At 35.4% G+C, this 22113-nt stretch overlaps 1 protein-coding gene across 1 annotated transcript in view; it reads left to right on the plus strand.

Moving 5' to 3' along the window:
* CNTLN (centlein) overlaps positions 1–22113 on the plus strand; it is a 163704-nt gene that overhangs the window by 56880 nt on the left and 84711 nt on the right. Inside the window, 5 exon segments of the mRNA XM_074533606.1 lie at positions 2397–2589; positions 3902–3984; positions 10123–10183; positions 15178–15301; positions 18057–18182. Of these exon segments, the coding sequence (XP_074389707.1) occupies positions 2397–2589; positions 3902–3984; positions 10123–10183; positions 15178–15301; positions 18057–18182 (587 nt within the window).

A 22113-nucleotide genomic window follows, 5' to 3' on the forward strand; every position in this document is an offset into this window, starting at 1 on the left:
ATCATGTAGTTTCACCCCACTGTGACCATGGGCAGGGACACCTCCCACTAGAGCAGGTTGCTCCAAGCCCCATCCAACCTGGCCTTGAACACTGCTGGGGATGGGGCATCCTCAGGTTCTCTGGGCAACCTGTTCCAGTGCATCAGCACCCTCACATTAAAGAATTTCATCCTAATGTCTGCTTTAAATCTCCCCTCTTTCAGTTTGAAGTCATTGTCCCTTGTCCTGTCACTACATGCCTTTGTAAAAATGCCATTCTTTCTGCATGCGTTCATCTTCAAATTCTAGGTTGCTGATAGAGTCATGTGTTTATACAGAAGAAGTTGGTTGTTCTCATAGTAACCAAATCTTTTCACTAAACAATTTGTGTTTAATAATTGTTAAGAATTTCTTTTGCTCTTATCCAAAGATACTTGGACCACAGAATTCTGGAAGTATGAAATTAAATTGACATGAATCTAAAACTAAACACCAGCGAGAGAAGTTTCATCCAGTTTTCTGTCTTGGGAAGGTCTTCTTTCTTATCTAAAAAATAATTGTTCAACCTTCTCTTATATTTGAATAAACAAAGTCTTGAGGCTAGGATAATTAAAAGAATGTTTCTCAGTTTTTCAAAGATATGTTAAGTTTAACAGAAAATTATACCAAACTCCTTTTGAGTTGGAGTCCACTGATAAGCAAAACTTTCATTTTTAAATTTATTTAATCAATTACATCTGGATTCTTAGAATTTTTGAAGCTGAAAAAATTCCACAAGTATACTTTAAAATGAGGAGGTTTTGAGGGTATCATAGACCCAAATTCTATAGGTAAGTGTGTTTTGGTAACAGCAATCTACTGAATATTTTAAGGTAAAAGCATAGCATTTTGGAGGTGTTTGTTAAGATCTAAGACTTGATTTGTTGGATTTAGTTTTTCAAGAAATATGTCTGTATAGCCATGTGGACAGAGACAGTAAGGGTTTTATTAGAAAATAAGATAAATTTTTATTTAAAAGAAGTATTATTTTATTTTATTTAAAGTATATATAAGTATTTTATTTAAAATAAGTATCACAGCATGGCAATTTCTAGGGGTCTCTTTTGGAAGAAGAAAAGAGTAAAAAAATAACCTCAAAGCAAATAAAGAATAATAATTTTCATATATTGGTCATGCTAAAGTCAACAGCAGAACCTGCATGACATAGTGGAGCAGGTTTTGATGTAATCTGTGATGGAGTCAACTTAAATGGAGTTATGTTTTAAAGTACTCAGTATTTATTTTTTTTACAGAAGAAAATAAAAAGTAGTGATACAATAAGAAGTCAATAATTAGTGACATTTCTCTAATTCTTACAGGTCAGCAGCAGGAGCTGGACTCAAGGATATAAAGGTCCTTTTAAAGTTAAATAATTCTATGAGCACTTAACAGGTGTAGACTTTTTAAAGTACCAGGAATGTGAATTGAAATTGTTGTAACAGATTGAAGTTGTTGACTTTTTTTTGAGCTACTAATATAGTTCTAAAACTTGTGTTTCATGTGGAGCTCTTTTTTTACATGCATCTGAGAAATCAGTAAGATGTGTGTGTCAAGTTCGTAGGTGTATTTCTGTTTTGTAAAAAGAGTAAAATTCAAATAATAAAATAAATTCCAGAACCTAAGTGCAACTACATTTCCCTTATCTACTGACACTATTTCTATCTTCTTGGTTTTGTTGGATGTTTTTCATTTTTATATAATGCTCAGGTTTTGTTCAAACAAACATGAAATCCAGTTCTCTTTAAAGCATTCTTTTGATCGCATGGCTTGTCACTTCTCATTTTCTTGTTTTCTTTTTTTTTTCTCTGTGTGTTCATGAGCTAATGGTTATAAACAGGTATTTTACTGATCATAGGTGGTAATGACATCTGTTTGCAACTACATATGGCCTAAACTATGCAAAATGAGGAACAGAATGTATTTAAGGAACAGTCAGCAAAAGCACAGGCAACTTTTATTGTCTGACAAATGTCTTATACTTACTGTATGAAGAGTTGAGGTTTTTCTAAAGAAAGTGGTCAATATCTTTAATTTTTAATTTATTTGTTGAAATAATGAGTTTATCTTAGGCTTTATGAAAAGCATATTCTGCATAAATAAAATGTCTGTGCCCATTTGTCTGTTTCTGAGAAATACTAAGCTTACTAAGGTGCTTGATTGATTTTAATCAACTTTGGACCACTTTACTTCTTGATTGGCATGAATTTGGAGATTTATTTACCTAACCTTTTTTTTACACTGCTTTTTGTAATTTTTGTCAGTATTCCTGACTTTTTTAATGTAGGGAACACCAGTGAACACAGTGCCATGTGATGATTGTACCAAATGTTATGTTCTCTATTGAAATGAGTACTTGTCTTAAGAATATGCGCAAACAGTTGCAAGCAAGTGATGTTGTCAGGATCTTGTTAATAAGGGACAAAATAAAACTTCTAGTTAGTCTTAAGAACATGTCTTCTGGATCAGGTTTGTTGATTGAAGAGCTTACTGCTTGCCAGCTGCTCATCATTGCTGTCAGAACACCACTGGCAATAGAGTTTCATGAGTTTCCCCTCATCAGTGCAGTCCAAGGTAAGCTCAAGCCACTTCCATTGACTTTTAAACTACCCACCATTAGTTATGCAATCAGTTAGAGAGGCTGTTTACATCATCCCTTCTCCAGCAATGGCACTGAAGTGTTAACCTCCAGCTACCTGGATGCATTGGCCATGTGGGAATTCTATCATCTTTCTCTGGCACAGGTGTTAAAAGATGAATATCTGTCCCCAGCCTTATGGCAGTGAGGAGGAGGTTTGAGCTAAAGCATTTCACTTTGTGATTGCCGTAAGGTGACCCAACAAGCATATTGCTGCTGCTTACACTAAGAAAGAAAGTTTTGCCCAGTGGTTGTTACAGGGTGGGGTGTGATCACACCTGGTAATGAAAAGCTCAACTGACCAGGAGTCAGTTGTCAGGCCATGCTAGCTTGACCACTCTTGGTCATGCATACATGAGTCTGCTACTGAATATCATGGTTATAACTTACGGGAGCTGCTAGCACAGAAATGTGTCCTCTCTGAAAAGGTTTGGTAGCTAGGTAAGTTGATCACTGTGCAGCAGCCTTGTATTGTGCCAAGGAATTGCTGCACATGGGTTGATAGCTAGGAAAGCTATCAGTTCACCAGTTTAACAGAATTCAACAGTTTAACAAAGTAAAGTACCAGCCTTGAACAACACTGTGAACTAGAGTCTATTTTTTCCTTTAAGTTTTCAGTTTGACCCCAACACTTGTGCTCTTTAAGGATGTTATGGATACAAGTTTTAGATTTACAGTAAAAAAGTACTTCTCTGAGGCAGTTCTTAACTAACAATATGTTTAGTTCTAGAATATGCAGTTGAGGTTTTTTTGTTCGGCCAGTGATACTTACAACTTGAAGTTTCACTAGAAACAAGTCCAGAAGGTGCAATATTTTGTCAAGAAATTTAATAGCATGTGACATACAAAATACCGTCCAATAAGTAGAAGAAGTTACTGCAGAAGAAATGTGCGTATAAAACAGCCATTGTTAAGAACATAAATTTAGATTTAGAAAATAGGGTGGTGGTCTAAAAATGTTTCCTTAATATTTTGAGACCTGGTTTTGATTATGCATTCATGGGTAATTTAGGAGAGCAGAATTATTTGCAGCTTTTGCATGTTTCTGTAATATTGTTAATATATTTCTCTAGGCAGTTTTAAGTAAATGGTGTGTTACACATCCATGTTACGATTTTTTTGTTAAAACTGTACTATACCTCTACTGTCATTTTCTAGATATTTCAACAGCCTTCTTTAAGTGAGCTAGAGGACTGTATTATAGTGCAAGAATCTGAAATTGAGCTTTTACAGAAAATTTGAAGTAAGGGGATCCTAACCTAGCAGAGCATAATTTGTACACTGCAGATACTCTGGGAAGCAACAATATAAGGACTGGAAGAAAGCACGAGGTAGGGTAGTTTTATTGTCTGGTGTATTTGTGTGTAAGTCAGGCTGGTGAAGCCAAACGTTTTTGCTCAAGGGCCCAGATAATAATTTTAATATTTGTTGACGCTGCTTATAATTCTGGAAGCTTGTTTGAATAGTTCCTGTGTTATCTGCCAAAGACTTGTTAAAATAGCTGTTGGGAGTAGAAGGTTTTACCTTATTAAATACTGAATAAGAGATTCTTAATTAAATGAACTATTTGCAGGATAAATTCTTTGTAGGTTTGCTAAAATGAATATTTATCAGATATTTTGTTGTGTTTATTAGAATGACCATCTTTCACTGTAAGGAAAGTGAGAAAAGTATAAATGGTTATTATTATGATTTTTTAAATGAAAAATATTTTTTCCCAAATTCTTGATTTCTGGAGTGGAATATAGTATTTTTTCTAGGATGAATGACAACAATACCCTTTGAAATTTATACTTTCAGCTTTGTATGGTGCTGAATTGCCTCTTTTGTGGAGTCTCACTGTTTGATTTAGGCATTAAATAACAATAGCAGCACCTATGAGCTATAGTAAATGAGTGACACTTGTAAATAATTCCATTATTTAAATGGATCTATTCAATTAGCTGAAATCATGATGCTTTTCATTGTGTTCAGACTCTTCCTCATCTATTTTTTATTGTGATTGTATGGAGTATTAGAAACTGTTAACAAGGTTGCAAAGGTGAATGTGATTCTGTATGGTATAAATAATGCACTAGTGTGGACCATCTTGTCCACTTCCTCTGAAATCTTCTACTTTATCTGAATATGGTATCTCATCACATTTTCTTTAAAAAATGTATAGCTTGTTCTTTCTTAATGATCTGTACTGTATGTTAGTTTTGGGAAAAGACACGCTTTAGAACATTTCTTCAGGAGCATGAGGTGGGCATTTCTGTGACCATGTGCTTAAGAAAAAACTAATGCTACACAGGCAGTATAGACTGAAGAAGAGAGGGTAAGAAACAGCCTGACAAACGTGAAGGTCAGGAAGGAGAAGAGGGAGGGTTTGCTTCATGTACTGGAAACAGGTATTTCTCTACAGCCCAGGGAGAGGATCACTGTGGAGCTGATGTCAATAAAATAGCTTGTGGAGGAGCCCAGAGCAAGTGGATATTTGCTCATAGAAGCCACAGCTTGTGGAGGGGAGTAGATACTGGAGCAGGTTCCTCTCTTAAATGAACTATGGTCCATGGAAGACCCGCTCTGGAATAGGTTTATCCTGGAGGACTCCAGCCTGTGAGGCCCTGTGCCAGAGTGGGAGGAAAGTGTGAGGAGGAAAGAATGGCCCAATGGGAACTGTTAAGCATTTATTGTAAACCTTCTGCCTGCATGGCTCAGCAGGTGGTAAAAGAGTCAGGAGCTATGGAATGAAGTTATGCCTCGGAAGCTGGGAGCTTCTTTTGGGTAGGGAAGACAGTGTTAATTAATTTTTTTTTCTTTATTTCTTACAACCTAAATATATTCTAAGTGGCAATAGCTTAAATAAATTTTCTTCAAGTTGAGTCAGCCCATGATGCTGAGTGGTAAACCCAACAGCTTTATCATCCTATTTTCTCCTGTCCTTGTTGGGAAGGAAACTGGGAGAGCAGTTGAGTGGGTGTTTGACCCCTGCCAAGGTTAGCCCCCAACAATGTCTTTTTCTGTTTCCTCAGGGGAAAGTAAATGAGACTGCTGTGTTTGTCATGAACTGTGTCAAAATAAAACAATTACACTGCCTTCCTTTAGTAAAACTAAATACAAATTTTAAAGCCTATTGTACAAAATCTCTTCCTGTTTTGATATGTAGGTCTGAGTTATGCTCTTTAAATAGTCACGGCTGTTTGATATGTCCACTTTTTCACAAGAGCACACAAGTCTCTAAAACTTTTGGGAATTCAATTGTTTAACTCCTTTGTATGTAAGGTAACACAGTAAGTGAAATTGTGGAAATACTGTGGATTTTCTAAATGGAGAAGGTAGTATTGCTGTGCTAGTACTTTACCCTTTTTCCTTTCAGTGTCTTCTCATTCCCTTGTTTTTCAGCCTTTTATGACAAAATCAGAAGTCATTAGCGCATGATTTCACAGAAAGAGTAGGTGGGATATTCAATGTTTGTTTTAAAAAGATGATCCTTTTGACTTTACAAAGACTATTGTGCTGCCCTTCATTCCCCCAAATATACATTCCCAGGATACAAAGAACAAATAAGCATGGAATCACTTCTGATCAGAATGACACTGCATTGATGACTTACTGCTCTGAAAAGGTTTCAGAGGCTTTGAAAGATGGAATAGTTGGAAAGGTGTTGAAAAGAAGAGCCTGGTACAAACAGAAACTTGGCACTACTGCTGTAAATTGAGATGTATGGCCACGCGACTGTATGCTTCTGGCTGTGTTTACATATGCAACAGCATAGATACATCTATAGCCTGTGTTGGTTTCTTTGTGAATTACAGAAATCCACATCTCTTGCCTACAACTGTACTGAGAAATAGAAACAACTTATTCTTTGAGAGGCATTTCAAAGCTTTGTTAAACTTGGTTGTGATGTCCTGTTTCATGATATTGTTAAGTGTGTATTTAGAGGCAGTTGTAACAATCATGGTCCTGTCTATGTGAAAAGTGGTGTAGCTGTGTGCTGTTGTCTTTGAAGACTTAGGAGTCAGTGGCTTGACCTTCCTAGAGCTCTTCTTGGAGCTTAAACTTTGTGAGCACTATATGATTTCTGTTAGCTGATTAAACTGACATTCATGTGTCGGCTGGCTAATTCAGTAGGGTTTTGTGGTTTTCTTGTAGCTAAGCTTTCCCATGATATGGTGCATGGGACTTAGAATTGCCTTTTGTTCATGTACATTCTATACCATTCTTCTAGGTCTATAGTGTCAAGACACTGAAAGACATGTGTTATCTTGCAGTGCTAGTAAAGTTCCTGTCGAAACATAGCGAATCAAGATTTTAGCATTTTTCTTTCTAAAAACCCCCACATCTATCTGGTCAGTCTTGGGTTCAGCCTCAACAATGTTTCTGGTTCTTCAGTTGATAAAAACATTACGATTTCTGCCCACTGTCCTCTGAGCTGTATCTTGGCAGTCATTGATATCAAGCCTGTAAAGAAAAAGTGCTCCTAAGACTTTTCAGGAGGAGTTCTGACTTCCCTACTTTGGTTTGGGCTTTGGGGTTTTTTGTTGGTGGGGTTCTTTTTGTTTGTTTGGGGTTTTTTTTTGTTGGTTATTTTATGGTTTCATTGTTTGTTTGTTTTATTTGGTCTGTTTTGGCACTTTATTCAACATGAAACCTTGAATTATTGAATTCAAGAACGTGGCTATTTGCAGTTTTGTCCCATTATGTCTTTCATTGTGCAGACAGGTAATAGAAGGTTGTCTAGAAATAGACATATTTTCTTTTTCTGCTTTTGTGCCTCCATTATCAGTTAATGTGTGTCCCATCCCCTTACCTGCTCTTTCTTTATGCTAAATCTTCTATCACAAAATTTCATATCTATTATATAATAGAAACTCTGTTCATTTCTTGTTTTCTGCTATTTGGTTTAGTCTTCAGTAAAAGTGTTTAAGGAACATTCAATGAAAAATATTCTGGTCTGGATTCCTTTCCTGACTTAGATTAACAATCTTCACTGATAAAATTGGAGGGGTTTTTTTACTCCTAAACATGTAGAAAATTTTTGAAACATTACATTTTGAAACATTATATACATTTCTGTATATATTTTATAGAGGTATGACAAAATTTTTCTGTAGAATATGAATAAAAAATTTAATGTTTATATTTGACGGGAGCAAGAGCAGTAAAGTTTGCACTTGTGAGAAGATTTTTACAGATGCCATCTTTCAAACTGAGTTTTGCAGCAGCCCCAGGCAATCCAATTATAGTGTATTTTACTACACAGTCTCCTTTGTCTTGATAGAACTCTTTACCTCCTTAGCAAAGACTGAGTTCAAACTACCTATGTGCAACTGTAAAGCCCAGATCCAGTGTCCTTTCTCCACAGACCTTTAGTCTGACCACTAAAAAGGTGAAATCACCAATCCCATCCATTGTCACAGGTAATCATTTCCATATCCATAAGTAGTTAAAAGTTTTCTCATTTTTTTTCACATACCTTGGCTCTAGCACATTCCCAGGTAGCTATATATAAACTCTGAGTGTGTGTATAATATATCTATCTATCTATCTATATGTATAAAAAATTCTTATGTACTTGTATCTGATCAGCTGTGACTAGACTAGCAAGACAGTGAATTTTATCTTTTTTGGTATTTTTTTTCCTCTTTTCTCTGTTCCTTCTCAGGTTTTCTCTACCTATTAATTCTTAAGAGCCTCGTGCTGGTTGATCTCCTTCTTTTCCTTTGTTGTCCTTCACTTTGGCAGCAAGCAGAGTGCTTTGACCTTCTATATCTGATTTCAGAGAAACTGTATATATTCCAGATTTTCTCTATACCAGCATAAAGTTTACCTGGAAGCAATTATTGAAAAATAATGCAAAGTACAGTCATACATAATATGACTGTATATAATGATTAAGGAATGTAGAGGATAGGAGGGTTGGGTTTTGGTTGCTTTTTCTTTAAAGCTCTTCATTTTATTTACAAAACTGGGGACTTTGAAGATGATTATATTTTTTAGTATTTGGGTTTTAAATGTACTAAAATATTTTCCAGACGTTAGTTTTGGTTTGGTTTGTTTTTGGGTTTTTTTTGAGGGGGGGGGTTGTTTTGGTTTGGTTTATTCTTGGGGGTTTTTTTTTTGGTTTTGGGTTGGTTTTTTTTTGGGGTTGTTGGGTTTTTTTGTTTGTTTGGATTGGTTTGGGTTTTTTTGTGAGAGTGTTACACTTTTTCTAATAAATTTTGCTTGGTTGTTTGTTGGACTTTCTTAAGTCTCTTTCAGGTATGTGTCATACGCAAAAGAATCCTTAAATCAAATGACAAAACCACACTGGAAATATTTACATTCATAAATATAAATATAAATATAAATATAAATATAAATATAAATATAAATATAAATATAAATAATATAAATATGATATGCTACTGTTCTCTGATATTTCGTGACAGATTTTTTTTTCTTCTTTTTGGAAATCCATACTGTTTAAAATGAAAATGTGGTATATGATGTCTTATAAATATTTCATGCTGGAAGGTAGTAGTCAAAGAAAAAAATGTCAGTTGCTGATTAAGATACTCTTCAAAATTAAATTAATTTAATGAACTAGTGAAAATATTGATATCTACAGTATTGAAGAAGAATTTATCCCTAATTTCTTTTATTGTCGATCAGTATTTTCGCAGAGAAAGTGGCATAATGCAGCAAGAATAATCACAATTTACCTGAGTTTCTGTTTGACTTTATGTGTTGGCACAACAGTATTTTGCCTGATTGGCATTAAGTGTGTGTTGGTATTTCACTGTTCTTAACCCAAGTTATTCCAAAAATCTGAAAGTCTAATTTTATGAGGCCTTTCTTTCTCTGCCATAAGGAGATATGACATAGAATGTACCAGAAAGCTGCCCAGTTTAAGTGTTACTTTCACATACTCTTTCTCCAGATTGCTGTATGAAGCTGTACATAATATAAACACATATTCTTGTCTCTAGTTAGTCACATTATAGTTAATGACCATATGGTCATTATGGTATAAGATCTACTGTCTGTTGTATTTATATTCCTCAAGCATATTGTTCCTTCAACTTCACAGTGTGTTAAACTATTTCAAAGGGAAAAAAATCCTTTCCCTCTTGTTTCTGGTTGTCCTATCAAGTGTAACCTTGGACCCTTATAGAGCAATTAGACCAGCCTCTATCCCCTCCTTTGTAATGAGGTTTCTTGCATTTCTGAGTCTATAACCCTTTAGTCTTCCCTAATGGGACATCATTATTCTGAAAGAAACAATGTAAATGTAAATGAATATTCTCATTAACGAGTCACAGAGAAACCTTTAGTGGTAGCGCTGTGGTAATTCTGCTTGTTATTTCTCTGGTATTCCATGCAGATTTTTTTTTTTTTATAATTCATTATTAGTATTCAAAATTACTTCTTCTTTAATTCTGCATGTCTTTCATAATCCGGTGTTCCAACTAGTTCAACCATGTCCTTGTTTTATTCTCCAGAAACCACCTGTGAAACATTCAAGGTCTCTGTCCCCAAAGAGCTCTTTTAGAGAGTCAGAGGAACTAAAGAAGCTTAAAATAGCTGAAAGGAAGATTGAAAACTTAGAGAAGATACTACAGCTAAAGGTGAACATTAAATAAAAATAAATAAAAAGCCTGCTAGCTATAAGCTTGCATAGATAAAGATATACCAAAACAAACAGACATTTTAAAAATTAAAAATACACATATTTTTATACACTGTCTCTTCAGATCAGAGAGCACTCTCCATTAGTTTACCTTTTTGCTTTACAGTGAGAGTAATCTTGCAGTCCTGTGGAAGCTTAATTGAGCTGTCATCAATAGCACATACTTGATAAATACATTTTCAAAGTTTGTGTTTGGGTATATATATTCTGAGAAATTTATGTGTTCATATGAAGTAAATCAGAAAGTGGAAGCACTGAAAGTACAAAGACTTTTATGTACAATAAAGCCACACTTTAAAATGCTGAAGTCAGTAACTTAAAAAAGACCCCTGGAAATTATGTAAGTTGTGGGTCTGTTAGTTGCTGGTTTAAAAGATGCTGTTTAAAAAAACAGTAACAATCCCCCTCGCTCCACCCCTTCATAGAAAATCTTAATTGAGCTTGTTTTGCAATTGCTCATTTTGTCCCAGTTTCACGGATTTTTGTAGCTGTGTTTTTGTTGGTTTGGTATTTTGCTACAGAGATACAGTAACTTTTGAACAAACTATTGGTTTAAAATTGCACCTCTGAATGCAAAATGCAAACCCTGAGTCATATTTTCTTAAACACTTAAAATTAATCTTCTTCTTTATTCTCCTCACATTCCTCCCTCTCCTCCTTCTCTTTTTTGTGTTGCTTGTCATTGTTCAGTTATGTAATTTGAAAGATATTTTCAAGTATGTGTAGCCTAAAGGAGAATTCATTGTATTAAACATCCTATAATAAAAGTTATGTAAGTGAAAAAAATGGAAGCTCTACCAACCATAGTGATAAGTTAATTTTAGAAAAACTGTAAGTGGGAAGTATATTTCAGCAAAATGTCACAGTTCATCCACCTATGTACATGGGAGAATTTAAAGCATTATCTTAACACATGTAGAGTATATATATGAACAGGAGAGGTTATTTAGACTTCAAATTCAGTCTTCCAGGTTGTCTTGTTCCTGGGAGACAGAAAATTAATTTTGTTTTGTTTTTTCCCTCTGTTGAGAATTCTAAGGCATGTCCCACCAGCTAAACCTGAGAATTGGCCTTTGGGAGGCTTTCTGTTCATCACTCTTAGTTGGCCTGCCTGACACTGATGCTACAGATTATTCTGGAACTGTAGGCTACAGCTGTTTTGCTCTTGGAAACAAAATGCACTTCAGTGTCTATGGCTATTGCCTTCAATGATAGAGAGCTACACATTTCTTCTGGAAAGAGGAGTGAAGGAAAGCATAAGCAGAAGAGAAACAACTGTCTGTGCATAACGTCATATATAATTTGTACCATTCACCATACTGCCTTTACTTATCTTCTATTTAATCTGAAAGTATAGTTTAAAAATCTGTGCAGGTTTATGATGTTACAGGTGTGGGATCTCTATCACAGACATCCATGATGTCTTTAAGGGCTAAATCTCCCCTTGAAAGTGAGCACATTAGCTTCTTGCATTTTCTCTTGACAATCTATTTGGCTTCTTTTGCAGAATGTTTTAATGGTTTGAAAAGAAGCTGTAGAGGCCCAGGTCATCATAATAAACACTGTTGTGGCACTACATCCATATTTCAATGAGGCTACTGCCAGCATGACAGTGAACTAAGCTTCATAAAGTTAATGTCAGAATATTTATGTTGCTATTCTGTGATTTCTTAATGCTAGCCTTCTCTCAGGCTTTGTTTCTAGCAACAAAAATTGGATTTGACCCACAATTTCAAAACTGGCCCTTGCATTATTGCCTCTTCAAATGAAGTGTTTTCTATATGATTACTTGAAATTTTCTTGCTCAGAGAAGTGGTTGCTCTGTCAACACACACACTAGTGATGCATGTCTGGAACATGAAATGGTGACTTAACACATTAGTACTTTCAAAAAATTGGTAACAATACAAAAAAAAAAAAAAGAACAGCTCTATTTTTGGGGTTTTCAGGAATGCCTCAGTCAGTATTACAAAGGAGCAGAAGAGGTTAAGGTCCCATTCACAGGTTTTTCCCATTCTCTCAGCTGACTCATTTCTCAACAAGAAAGGATGGCTCTTAGTATCTTTGTTGCTAGTATAAATGGGGTGATCATTTAAATTCAGAGTTTTTACACAGAATTGGCTTTGTTTCTGGGATGCTAAAAAGTAACAGAGCGTGCCTGATTGCACCCTTGGTTACAGAAGAGAACGTGAAAATGAATGAGGGTTTCTTTTTTTTTCTTTGCTTTTAAATAACAAATTATCAATCTGCTACTTAGATTGGTACAAAACTTCAGTCTACTGTGGGTCTTTAAGAAGTGGGTAAGAGTTTGGTTGTTGAGAAGTAGGTATTTGATACAAACTAAGAATACGTTGATCTTCTCCTGTATTGCTTCTAGAGCTGTGGTCACTGGTGTAGCCTAGAAGAGATAATCCTGGCTTTAACTGGAAAAGTCTCAAAACCAACAGGAGCTCTTCTCTTTGAGTTTTCTCATCCTTTTTAGGTGCTAAAGTTTGTGGAGGTAAATAAAATTAGAATATGCACACCAGTCTTCAGGGCCATCTTAAATACTTGTTTGTATTGTACACTCACATTTGCCTCATATTTCATATGTAGTCCTATTCCATTTATAGTGTTCAGATGCTGAAAATAGATGAATATTGCCACTTATCCACATAACTGTTTGTGGAAAAAACTGGTTTTGTAACTATTAGGGGCCTCAGTTCTTGAAAGCCTAAGCATAGTCAAATAATTGAATCAGTGTAGTTTTTTAAATTTCCTTTTTACAGTAATAGAAGGTCAATTTCAATGAAAACTTGCACTAGTGATTAGAATATTTTGACTTGTCTGAGCAGCCTACCAAAAGAAAAAAAGGCATAGGCAGTGGGGATTTTCCTACTGCAGATTGAACTTTGTGTTACTGTTATTCATTATTGCATGGGTGGTACTGGGGATGACAGGGTACAGCTGGAGAGTAATCTGGAGGTCCAGCACTGTGAGAGATGGGTTGTTCTGTCCCACGTCCATGAATGTATACAAAATGGTGTACAAGACAGTTTAGTTATGAAATATAACATAATTCAGACAGAGATTAGTCTAACAGATTATGGAAATTTCAGTGAATATTTTAAATCCTGAAGTGCTTTATTCAATAGAGAGAGTGATTAGGGCAGTTAATTGTCTAATTTCTATTTCTGCAAGAGCAGAGCAAGTGATAAGGGAAGGCAATAACTGTAACAGAATGGATAATAGAACAGGTAAGCAATAATGAAAAATGCAGATTCATTAATAGGAAAGGCCAAATTCTACAGTTGGTTGCATCTCTGAAAGGGCATTGACACTAATAAACTTCTCAGGATTTATACTGAAGACATTATTTTCTAGTGCCCTGCCAGACTTGACCAGTTTTTGCTAACAATATCAACCAATCTCAAAACAGTTGTTTCATGAACTTCTCTTGAAAACACAACATCTGTAATTGTATTCTTGTGAATATTTCCTCTTGCAAAACTTGGTAATGGTCTCTATGTTCTTAGTCTAAGATTTACGTGCTTTATATGGTTGTTTTTAATATCATTGCAGTATTTATATGAGTTCACTTAAGCCCAGTCAAAAGTACTTTTTTAACAATTCAAAATTTTAAAATGTATTTGGCTTAGAGGTTGTTTCAGGAAAGAAAACCTATCACCACCACTTTGGGAAAGTATTTAGTGGTAGCGTCACTTTGGACTTGATTGTGTTCCTAAATCTTCTCTTTTTGTTTCTGAAGTCACTTCCAGAAAACTTCTGGAATTATGTATATAGTACCATTTGAAACTTTAACTGGTGTCTTTCAACTTTGTGCATCATGAAAGCTGGGCTACATTTGATTGCCAAGCTTAGTATAGGTGCTTTGTAGTTATGAGTACTCTGGAAACCCTTGCCATGTTTTCAATTTTTGTTGTTTGCAACTCTGACTATTGGTATGTCTAATTTATTGACTAATGCTGAAAAGTCCTCCTTGCATATAAGCGGTGTAAATACTTGCAAATAAGGTATTCTGATTTATTTATTTCTGTAGTTGCTCTACAAGCAGAGCTCCCATTGAACTGAAAATGAAGCTCTGATTGCAAATTTTGCTACAGCATAATGAATTCTTTGCTGGTGAATTCTTTATTAGTAGAGTAGTTTGACTTGCTTTATAGTGTTAAATGCTTCTTCTTAGTGTTATTTTTTTTTCCAGAGGACTGTATTGTCATTTAGAAAAGTCTGGGTTTAAGCTTACATGATGTTATCCTGCAATAATAATCAAGGTGAATTTTAATTTTTGTTCTGTACTTTTTTTGTATGGTTTTGATTATATAAAAGCTATTGTAAACAATGTTTTTATTTCTTGTTTGCTGCATTACTAGAGGACAAAGTCTGGGTGTTGCAGGTGTATATATATTTACAGAAACAGCTTACCATGTGTGGAAATCCTGAAGCCATTTAAATGTAATTTTTTTTTTCATCTGGCCAGTATTTCCCTTGAAAATACATAGAACAGTTTTCCATTGGGAAAAAAAGGAAAGAAAGTAGTTTGAATGAAAAAAAGTGCCAACAGTCCTTTTTCAGTCTATGTGTTTTAAAATGTATTAGGCTTATGAATTCACCAGATAAAATCTGCCATTTTGGTAGTAAATTTTTAAAACTTTCAGCAGCATGAAAATAGTATTTAAGTGAATTGCCAAATCAGCAGAATTTTCCAATTAATAAGAAAACTTTGACCTCAAGGACTGTGAGTCCTGATCTTTCTATTTCGATTTCTGAGTCTCACAGTAATTGATAAAAGAGAACTTTCCTTTCATTTGATCTGTGTAATACTCTCTTACATTTTGTCCAACTCTGATTTTGTTTTTCTGGTTTCATAAGTCTCAAGAATCTTATGAGCTAAGAGCAGCCTGTGGAAAACACGAAGAAAGGCTGCAGATGTTATAGACCAACTACAGAGCGCTAAAAGAGCAATTAAAGCAGTGGGAAGAGGGCAATAGCAGGTAAGTTACATAGCTCATTAGAAACATTTTCCTTACCCAAGAAATCTGAACAGAAGTATTATAAAGGTATTCAAAAGAGAATGTGATTTGAAGAAAGAAGCTACTGGGTGGTGATCAAGACTGTTCTTTGTTACAGCAGAACATATAGCTAACCCCTATGTGAGAAAAATTGTAGTTGAAGCCAAGAGGAAATCTATTGAGCTGACACCTTGACTTACTTCATTTGGGCTCTCCTTGAGAGCCTGAGTACTGGACAAAGGTCAGCTAGGACTGCTTACTTATGTTTGTCTAATTCCTCACTCATTTATTTTGTTGACTGTATGTTTTTAATTTTCTGTAACACAGCAGTTGCTCATTATGTTTCAAATAGTTTTTAAAAATAGTTTTATTCATTAAAATATAGAAATAATACCCTCTCTAACATGTAGTGATTCGTATATTAACTGAGGCTAAAATCTCCTTCCTTATAGGGGAAAAATAAAATAATATGTGCATGAAAGCAAGGTGTTTTTATCTGCTAAATTATTTAAAAATAAATGATTTCTGATAATTTTACAAAAAATGCAGTAATATATCTTTATTAATGGAAAGAGGGAAGACTTCACCACATAAAATTTGCATAATGAACATTCTGTATATCATTCTCCCTTAGGCTCTATACAGAACAGTGAAAATTTTTTGCAGAAATTATTTTTTTAAGTCCTTAGCGTACAGATACTTTGGTAAATAGATGCAATTGGAGGAATTAAAGCATTTCTTATCAGTTCAGTTATGAAGCACTGCTGTTTTTCAGGACCTGTTTCAAAGAAGTAGTTTCCTTGCGGCTTTAACAGGGTTTTAACATGCACCTAACAGCTCAGTAAACACTTGTGTTTTTTACTAAAAATAATTATTTTTGCAGTTACAACAATACTGACTAATCTTGACACTATCTCTCTCTGGAGAAAATGAGAGTCACAGAAAATGCTGCAAAACTGGTAGCTGTTCAGAGTCTGGGGTGACATAAAGCATCCTACTGTGAATGATAAACTGTTCCTTATATATAAGTAATGATATTGCCTATCTTAGTAGATTTGCATTGCTTTGAAATACTAGCATTTACGTAGGAGTGATTTGTCTTTAAAAAAGGAAAAAAAAAGGTGTGGATGGAAACAATGGTGAGGTACAAAATTGCTACAGGCATCGGTGGAAGCACAGGAGCATTTTTTTAAACACCTAAGTATAATGGCAAATATATTTAGGCAAATTATAATGAAATGGTTTTGTTTTTTAAGGAAAAATATGGGGTTTTTTTTCCTTTTATTTCACTGCTTTAAATGTAGTGCAATCTGGAAGTGACTTAAGGATGATAGTTACTAAATTCAATTCAATTATTTAATTCTGTGTCTATACCTAGACAGGCTTCCAGATCCATTGAGAGTCCAAGGCTAACAAGATAAAAAAAATTGAACTAGAAAAAGACCTTAAAATCTTAAACTTGATATACAGTGAAGCACTGGATGTTCTGGTTCTAATAGTTTAAAAAAAATTTAAAAGGAAAGGGAAAGAGAGACAAAGGTGACTTCTGTTCAAAGTAAATGAGACGAGATTGTGTTATAATGAATGTGTTTGGGAAAAGTAGGTATTGGGGAGAATATAATGCTCAGCCTTCAATTAGTTATCTATTTTTTTCATCTCTATTTAAGATGAGCTGAAAATAACAGGGTTTCAATAATCTTTGTTACCAGGCTAGATTTGTATGAAGTCACACTAAAGGAGGTTTGGTTTTCATTTTTAATACAGTTAAACAAAAGGAAGTAGACAAGACGCAAATAAAAGCAGTCTGTAACAATAACATCAGTTATTTTGGTACCACAAAAAGCTGTATAGTGCTGCTGTAATGTAAATTGTGCATTAAGAAGTCAGTATCAGGTGCTTATGTGGCATTTCTGATCCTTTGTAAGTGATGGAGAACCCCATTCTCCATATTCTTCATAGATTAGTATCTGTTATTGAGATGGCAGCTGATGGGACCTAATCCACCTGTCAGTGTACATACAACTTGCACTGATGTACGTGACTGAAAAGATGATGGGGGCCTTAGGAGGCTACCACATTGTCTGAGAGTTTATTTCTATGCCCAGTAGGAATCTGGATTGCAGAGTTTTAAATTGATTCCATAAAGCATTTTTAATACAATTTTTATCTTTGGCATTATTAAAATATCTAAAAATACTTTAATGACTGAAAAACTGTTAAATAATTTTACTTTTCTGAGCTTCAAAAGTCAATATGCTTTTTCTTAATACATAATCTTGTCTATAGATAGTTAATTCCTTTATTAAACTGTAGAAAAACAGTGTGATTTAGAGTGGGCATTAGTTGCAACTTCCACATTGGCTTGCTGGGGTGTTAGGGGAGCTGATGACTTTCCCTTAATTTGCAAGAGATTACGTGATGATTTTAACTTCTTCTTTCCCATACCAGTATTTAAAGTAATGTTATCAGAATGTGGGTGACACTATTCTGCCACATCACCTGGGAGGCATGGTGTGATACTAGCTCAATATCTATCTGAAATTATGTAACTGAACTTCTCTTTATTACCACAGTTAAGGTTTCATGCCTCAGAATGTATACTTCATACAAAATTCAGATTAAATGGATGCTGTACTTGAAAAATCTGTATTTTCTGAAAGCAGGGGTGCATTTATTCTGGTTCTCCCAAAGCATTTAGATATTTGAAAACAAACAACCTTTTTAAGCTCATAAACAGTTTTGAAAATACTAAAAGCAGATACCAACACACAAGCTCCTGTCAGCTTTGTCAAGAGGATTGTGATGTGATGTGGAATGAACTGGCTTTTTTCAAAAGGGAGAACAAGAAGCTGCTGATTGAGAAGTGAGTTTGTTTCTTAAATGGTGTTTAAATAAAGAAACATACTGGGGTTTTTTTGTGAAGTGCTTTACAGGCCATACAAGAGGAATTCCTTGCAAAATTCCATTATAAAAGCATCTACCAAAAGCAGAAAAGGAAAACATCAGCTCTTTTTTTTTTTTCTTCCTTCTCTCTCCCCCTTAAATCAGTGACAAGTTACAAGTTTGCTAGCACTAACAGAAACTGTATTCCATGATCTAGGGATTGTGTTAATTAATGTGGCTCTCATCTGTTGGAGGTGTCGCTCTTCATTAGCCTGTATTTTACACACTGCCGTGCTTCATTTTTGGAATGAGGTGGTGAGGGGATAACCTAGCCAGCCATCCTTGTTTGATCTCTGTGATACATACGCAATGCAGAATGCCTCAGCTCTCTTGGTTCCCTGCCCTGTCCTGCTAATCCCAGCTGAGCTCATTATGGTGTAGCCTTGCTGCTACTCCTGGAGCCAGAGCTGTCCAAGCTAATTACTGGTAGCAGCAGAGCTGCCTGTTAAGGGTCTGGTGTGGATCTGCTAACATGGTCCTTGGTAGTGACCTGCAAAAAGCACGAGGGAGTTGCTCTCTTTCTTGCTGTGCACAGCCTGTCCTTTGGGTTTAGTGCTGATCCCTTCACACAGCTCTTTCAGCTGTAGTAAGTGTAAAACTTGGTGAAGGAAACTCTTACTTTAGAAAACATACAGTTTGCTGCTTTGATCTCATAATTCATAGGCTATTACACTCAGCCAGGCAAAGTAAAAAAATGTCCTTTTATACTAGACAAAAGGAAGTTAGTATGGTATAATTAGCCCTTTGCTGTGATTTAAGTGACTATGATTTTTTGTTTTAATTTAAGAATCAAGACATCATAGAAAGTTTTATTCAGACTTTGTTTTTTGTCTGCGTTTAAAGAAAAAGTGTTTTCCCAATGGATCACAATATAAGCCCATTTTGTGGCAGTACCATGAAGGCTGCTATCACAGAATTTCAACAGCAGCAAATTGTTTTGTTCTGTGTAAGTCCTTGTGTTGACCAGAATCTCCATTGGTGTATTATAGGCAGTGTTACCGGTAGCTGTGTTGCATGGGGTATTCTTATATCTGCCAGTTAAAATTGTGTGCCTGGTCTTGTCACTTCATTGTCACTTTTTTCTTTTGCTGTTTTGAAGCTATAACAACAAATTATCACATGCGATTATTATATTCATTATTATTTCATTTTTTATTTTTATGTAGGAAAGAACACTTTCTTGCCATGTATGTAATTGCATACCTGGCAAGATGTACATGTAACTCCCTTTCCCTCACTAGTAAATGCATTCACCACAGGCAATAGTAACTGAAGAGCAATTATATAAGCCTGTTTTTTCACACAAAGCCATGTTTATATATTGTGTGCACCCTGAAGGTTGGTACAGCTGGACTGCTTTTTTAGAGTTCCTGTGCAGTCACATTTATGGGAGCACCCTTATTTCTTGTATGTTGCAGATCATTGACCTTGACTAGACTGTGGTGAGGTGTCATGAGCAGACAGTTGAGCTCTTCAGGATACAGGATTTATAAGACAAAATGGATTCATAAAAGTCTGCATAGTAAGGATTTAGTAAGAAGCCAGTACAGCATTGTGTTCATTAAGGTGAACTCTTTGTGTGGATTTAGGTGCTGTTTGTTCCTTATGGGCAATGTCACTTACTGTTGAAGTAAGGAAGAAATGAATGCATAATTGTGGGGTTTATATCTGTCTTTCTGTAATAATGGCAGTCTTTAATTTATTGAAGGATGTCATCATTTCAGGATTTCAGCTCATTTTCTTAAGAAAGTCAATACCAAATTTATTGTAATTTTAGGTAAGTGGATAGAGCTTCTTTATATTGCTTCTATTGTTTTTTAAATTCTGTGGATAAAGGACATGATCTATGGAGTTGTATCAGTTGCTTATATGTGTAATGTTATAGGCAGTATAAGTAAATCAGATTAGCCCATAGGTTTTGCACTTAGTTGATAGAGTCTACGGATTGTTTTCTTAAGTTGATGTTGAACATACATATACCAATGCACTATTGCTTAAAGAAGAGTGTTGGTGTAGGGATTTTATTTTGGTTTAAGTAGTTTTAACTATACTAGTTTTATTTTACCTATTAATTTTAATATTAATTTTACCTCAATAGGTAAAATTTTTCTCTCTGACTAAACCAAAGAATGAGTGTTAGAAAATAGGATTTTTTTGTTGTTGCTTGTTTATGCATTTAATCTGTAAGAATTACTTTCTCTCTCATCTTCTGAGGGATAGAGCAATGATGTAAAATGTCTTTAATATGCACATACATTAATCATGGTTTTAGCCCTTCACTGGACCCACTCCAGGGGCTCCATGACTCCCTTCTAGTGAGGAACCCAGGAATGGACACAGCATTCTAGTTGTGCCTCACCAAGGCTGAGTAGAGAGGCACGATCACCCTCCTCAGCCTGCTGGCACTGCTCTTCCCAATGCGCCACCAGGATGCACTGCTGGCTCAGGGACAGCTTGCTGACCTGAAGGACTCACAGGTCACACTCCACAGAACTGCTTCACTGCACATCCAATTGTTCCGCTGCCTGATTGCAAGCTGGCTAATTTAAATCATTTCAGCATTTCTGTATCAAAAGTTAGTTAGCTGGAGCATGGGGATACCCTGTCCCTTTGGCCCTAATGTACAAACTTTGGAAACTTATAGATGACTGGATATGAACTGTTGTGGAATCTTTACAATTTTACATCTTTCATTCTGTATTATTTTTAGGCAACCTTGTAATAGATATCATCAGCACTCAATTATTTGACAACGAACATTCTTCAGCATTAGACATGATGACATAAATTATCATTTTCATAGCTAGCTGGCAATTTGTTGTCTGTATAAGTGTTTTGTACTTCTGCATGTCATCCGTTATAGGAAGTGTGCTCTGGGTCTTCAAAGCATATGGAATCACTACAAGCTCAGTCATATCCTTCCTCTGCTGTAGCAGCTGTTTAATAAATGTTTCTGATAAGCTTTCCTTTTTTAGGAAAACAAGACCTCATGGTTTCTGCTTTCCTTATTCCTGTGGAGTGAAAGCAACTGTTGTGTACCTGGTGTAGTGGTATGTGACCAACTAGTTGACAGGAGCCTGTCGTAGTACCAGCAGCAGCATGTGATGCCTCTTGCCTTTCTAGCTGTCAGAATGGGTATGATGGAGAAAAGCTGAATTAAGTGTGTTGGAATGCTACCAGTAAGAACCACAAACATAGGCTATATTAGCTCCCTTACTTCTTGAATGTGTGTTACCTCCCTGGTTCTTTCACTACAGAACCTGCTGAAAAATGTGATTTTGATAATCTTGACCCTTTCAGGCAATAGGAGATGCCTGTTCATCGAATACTTTTATTTTTAAACCTCTGTTGTTTTGTGAAACATCCAAATACCCCAGCAATTTTTTCTGTATTTCACTCAATAGGTATGGCATGTTGCAGATTAATTTGTAACAAAGTGCATTCACACTAGATCAGTATTAACAAGTGTCACCTGCAGACCTGCAGCATATAGCCCTTCTGACCTGGGTGTTTTCTCTGTAAAGTAATCTTTCTGGTTATCTGTTTTAGGAGTGCTGGGACAGAGCAGACATCTTACTAATAATTTAATTTTGAATTTAATATGTCAGGGCTCTTGGTTACTTTTTTCTTCAGTTAGTAATTCTGTAGTTCAAAGGCATATATAGTTAAAATGATGATGTGCATGTGTTTGTTTAGGTTGGAATAGATAAAAATCTGAAATACCAGCTTTCATTCTACTTAAAGCAATTCCAGCCTAAGTTCTGCAGCTAATCTTGTGGCTCTTCTGAGGGTTTTGACAAAGTGCATGCTTACTGACAGGACTGAGTATTGCTCAGTGAAAATGACAGGCT

This window comes from Zonotrichia albicollis, chromosome Z (assembly GCF_047830755.1).
Source record: "Zonotrichia albicollis isolate bZonAlb1 chromosome Z, bZonAlb1.hap1, whole genome shotgun sequence".
Taxonomy (NCBI): domain Eukaryota; kingdom Metazoa; phylum Chordata; class Aves; order Passeriformes; family Passerellidae; genus Zonotrichia; species Zonotrichia albicollis.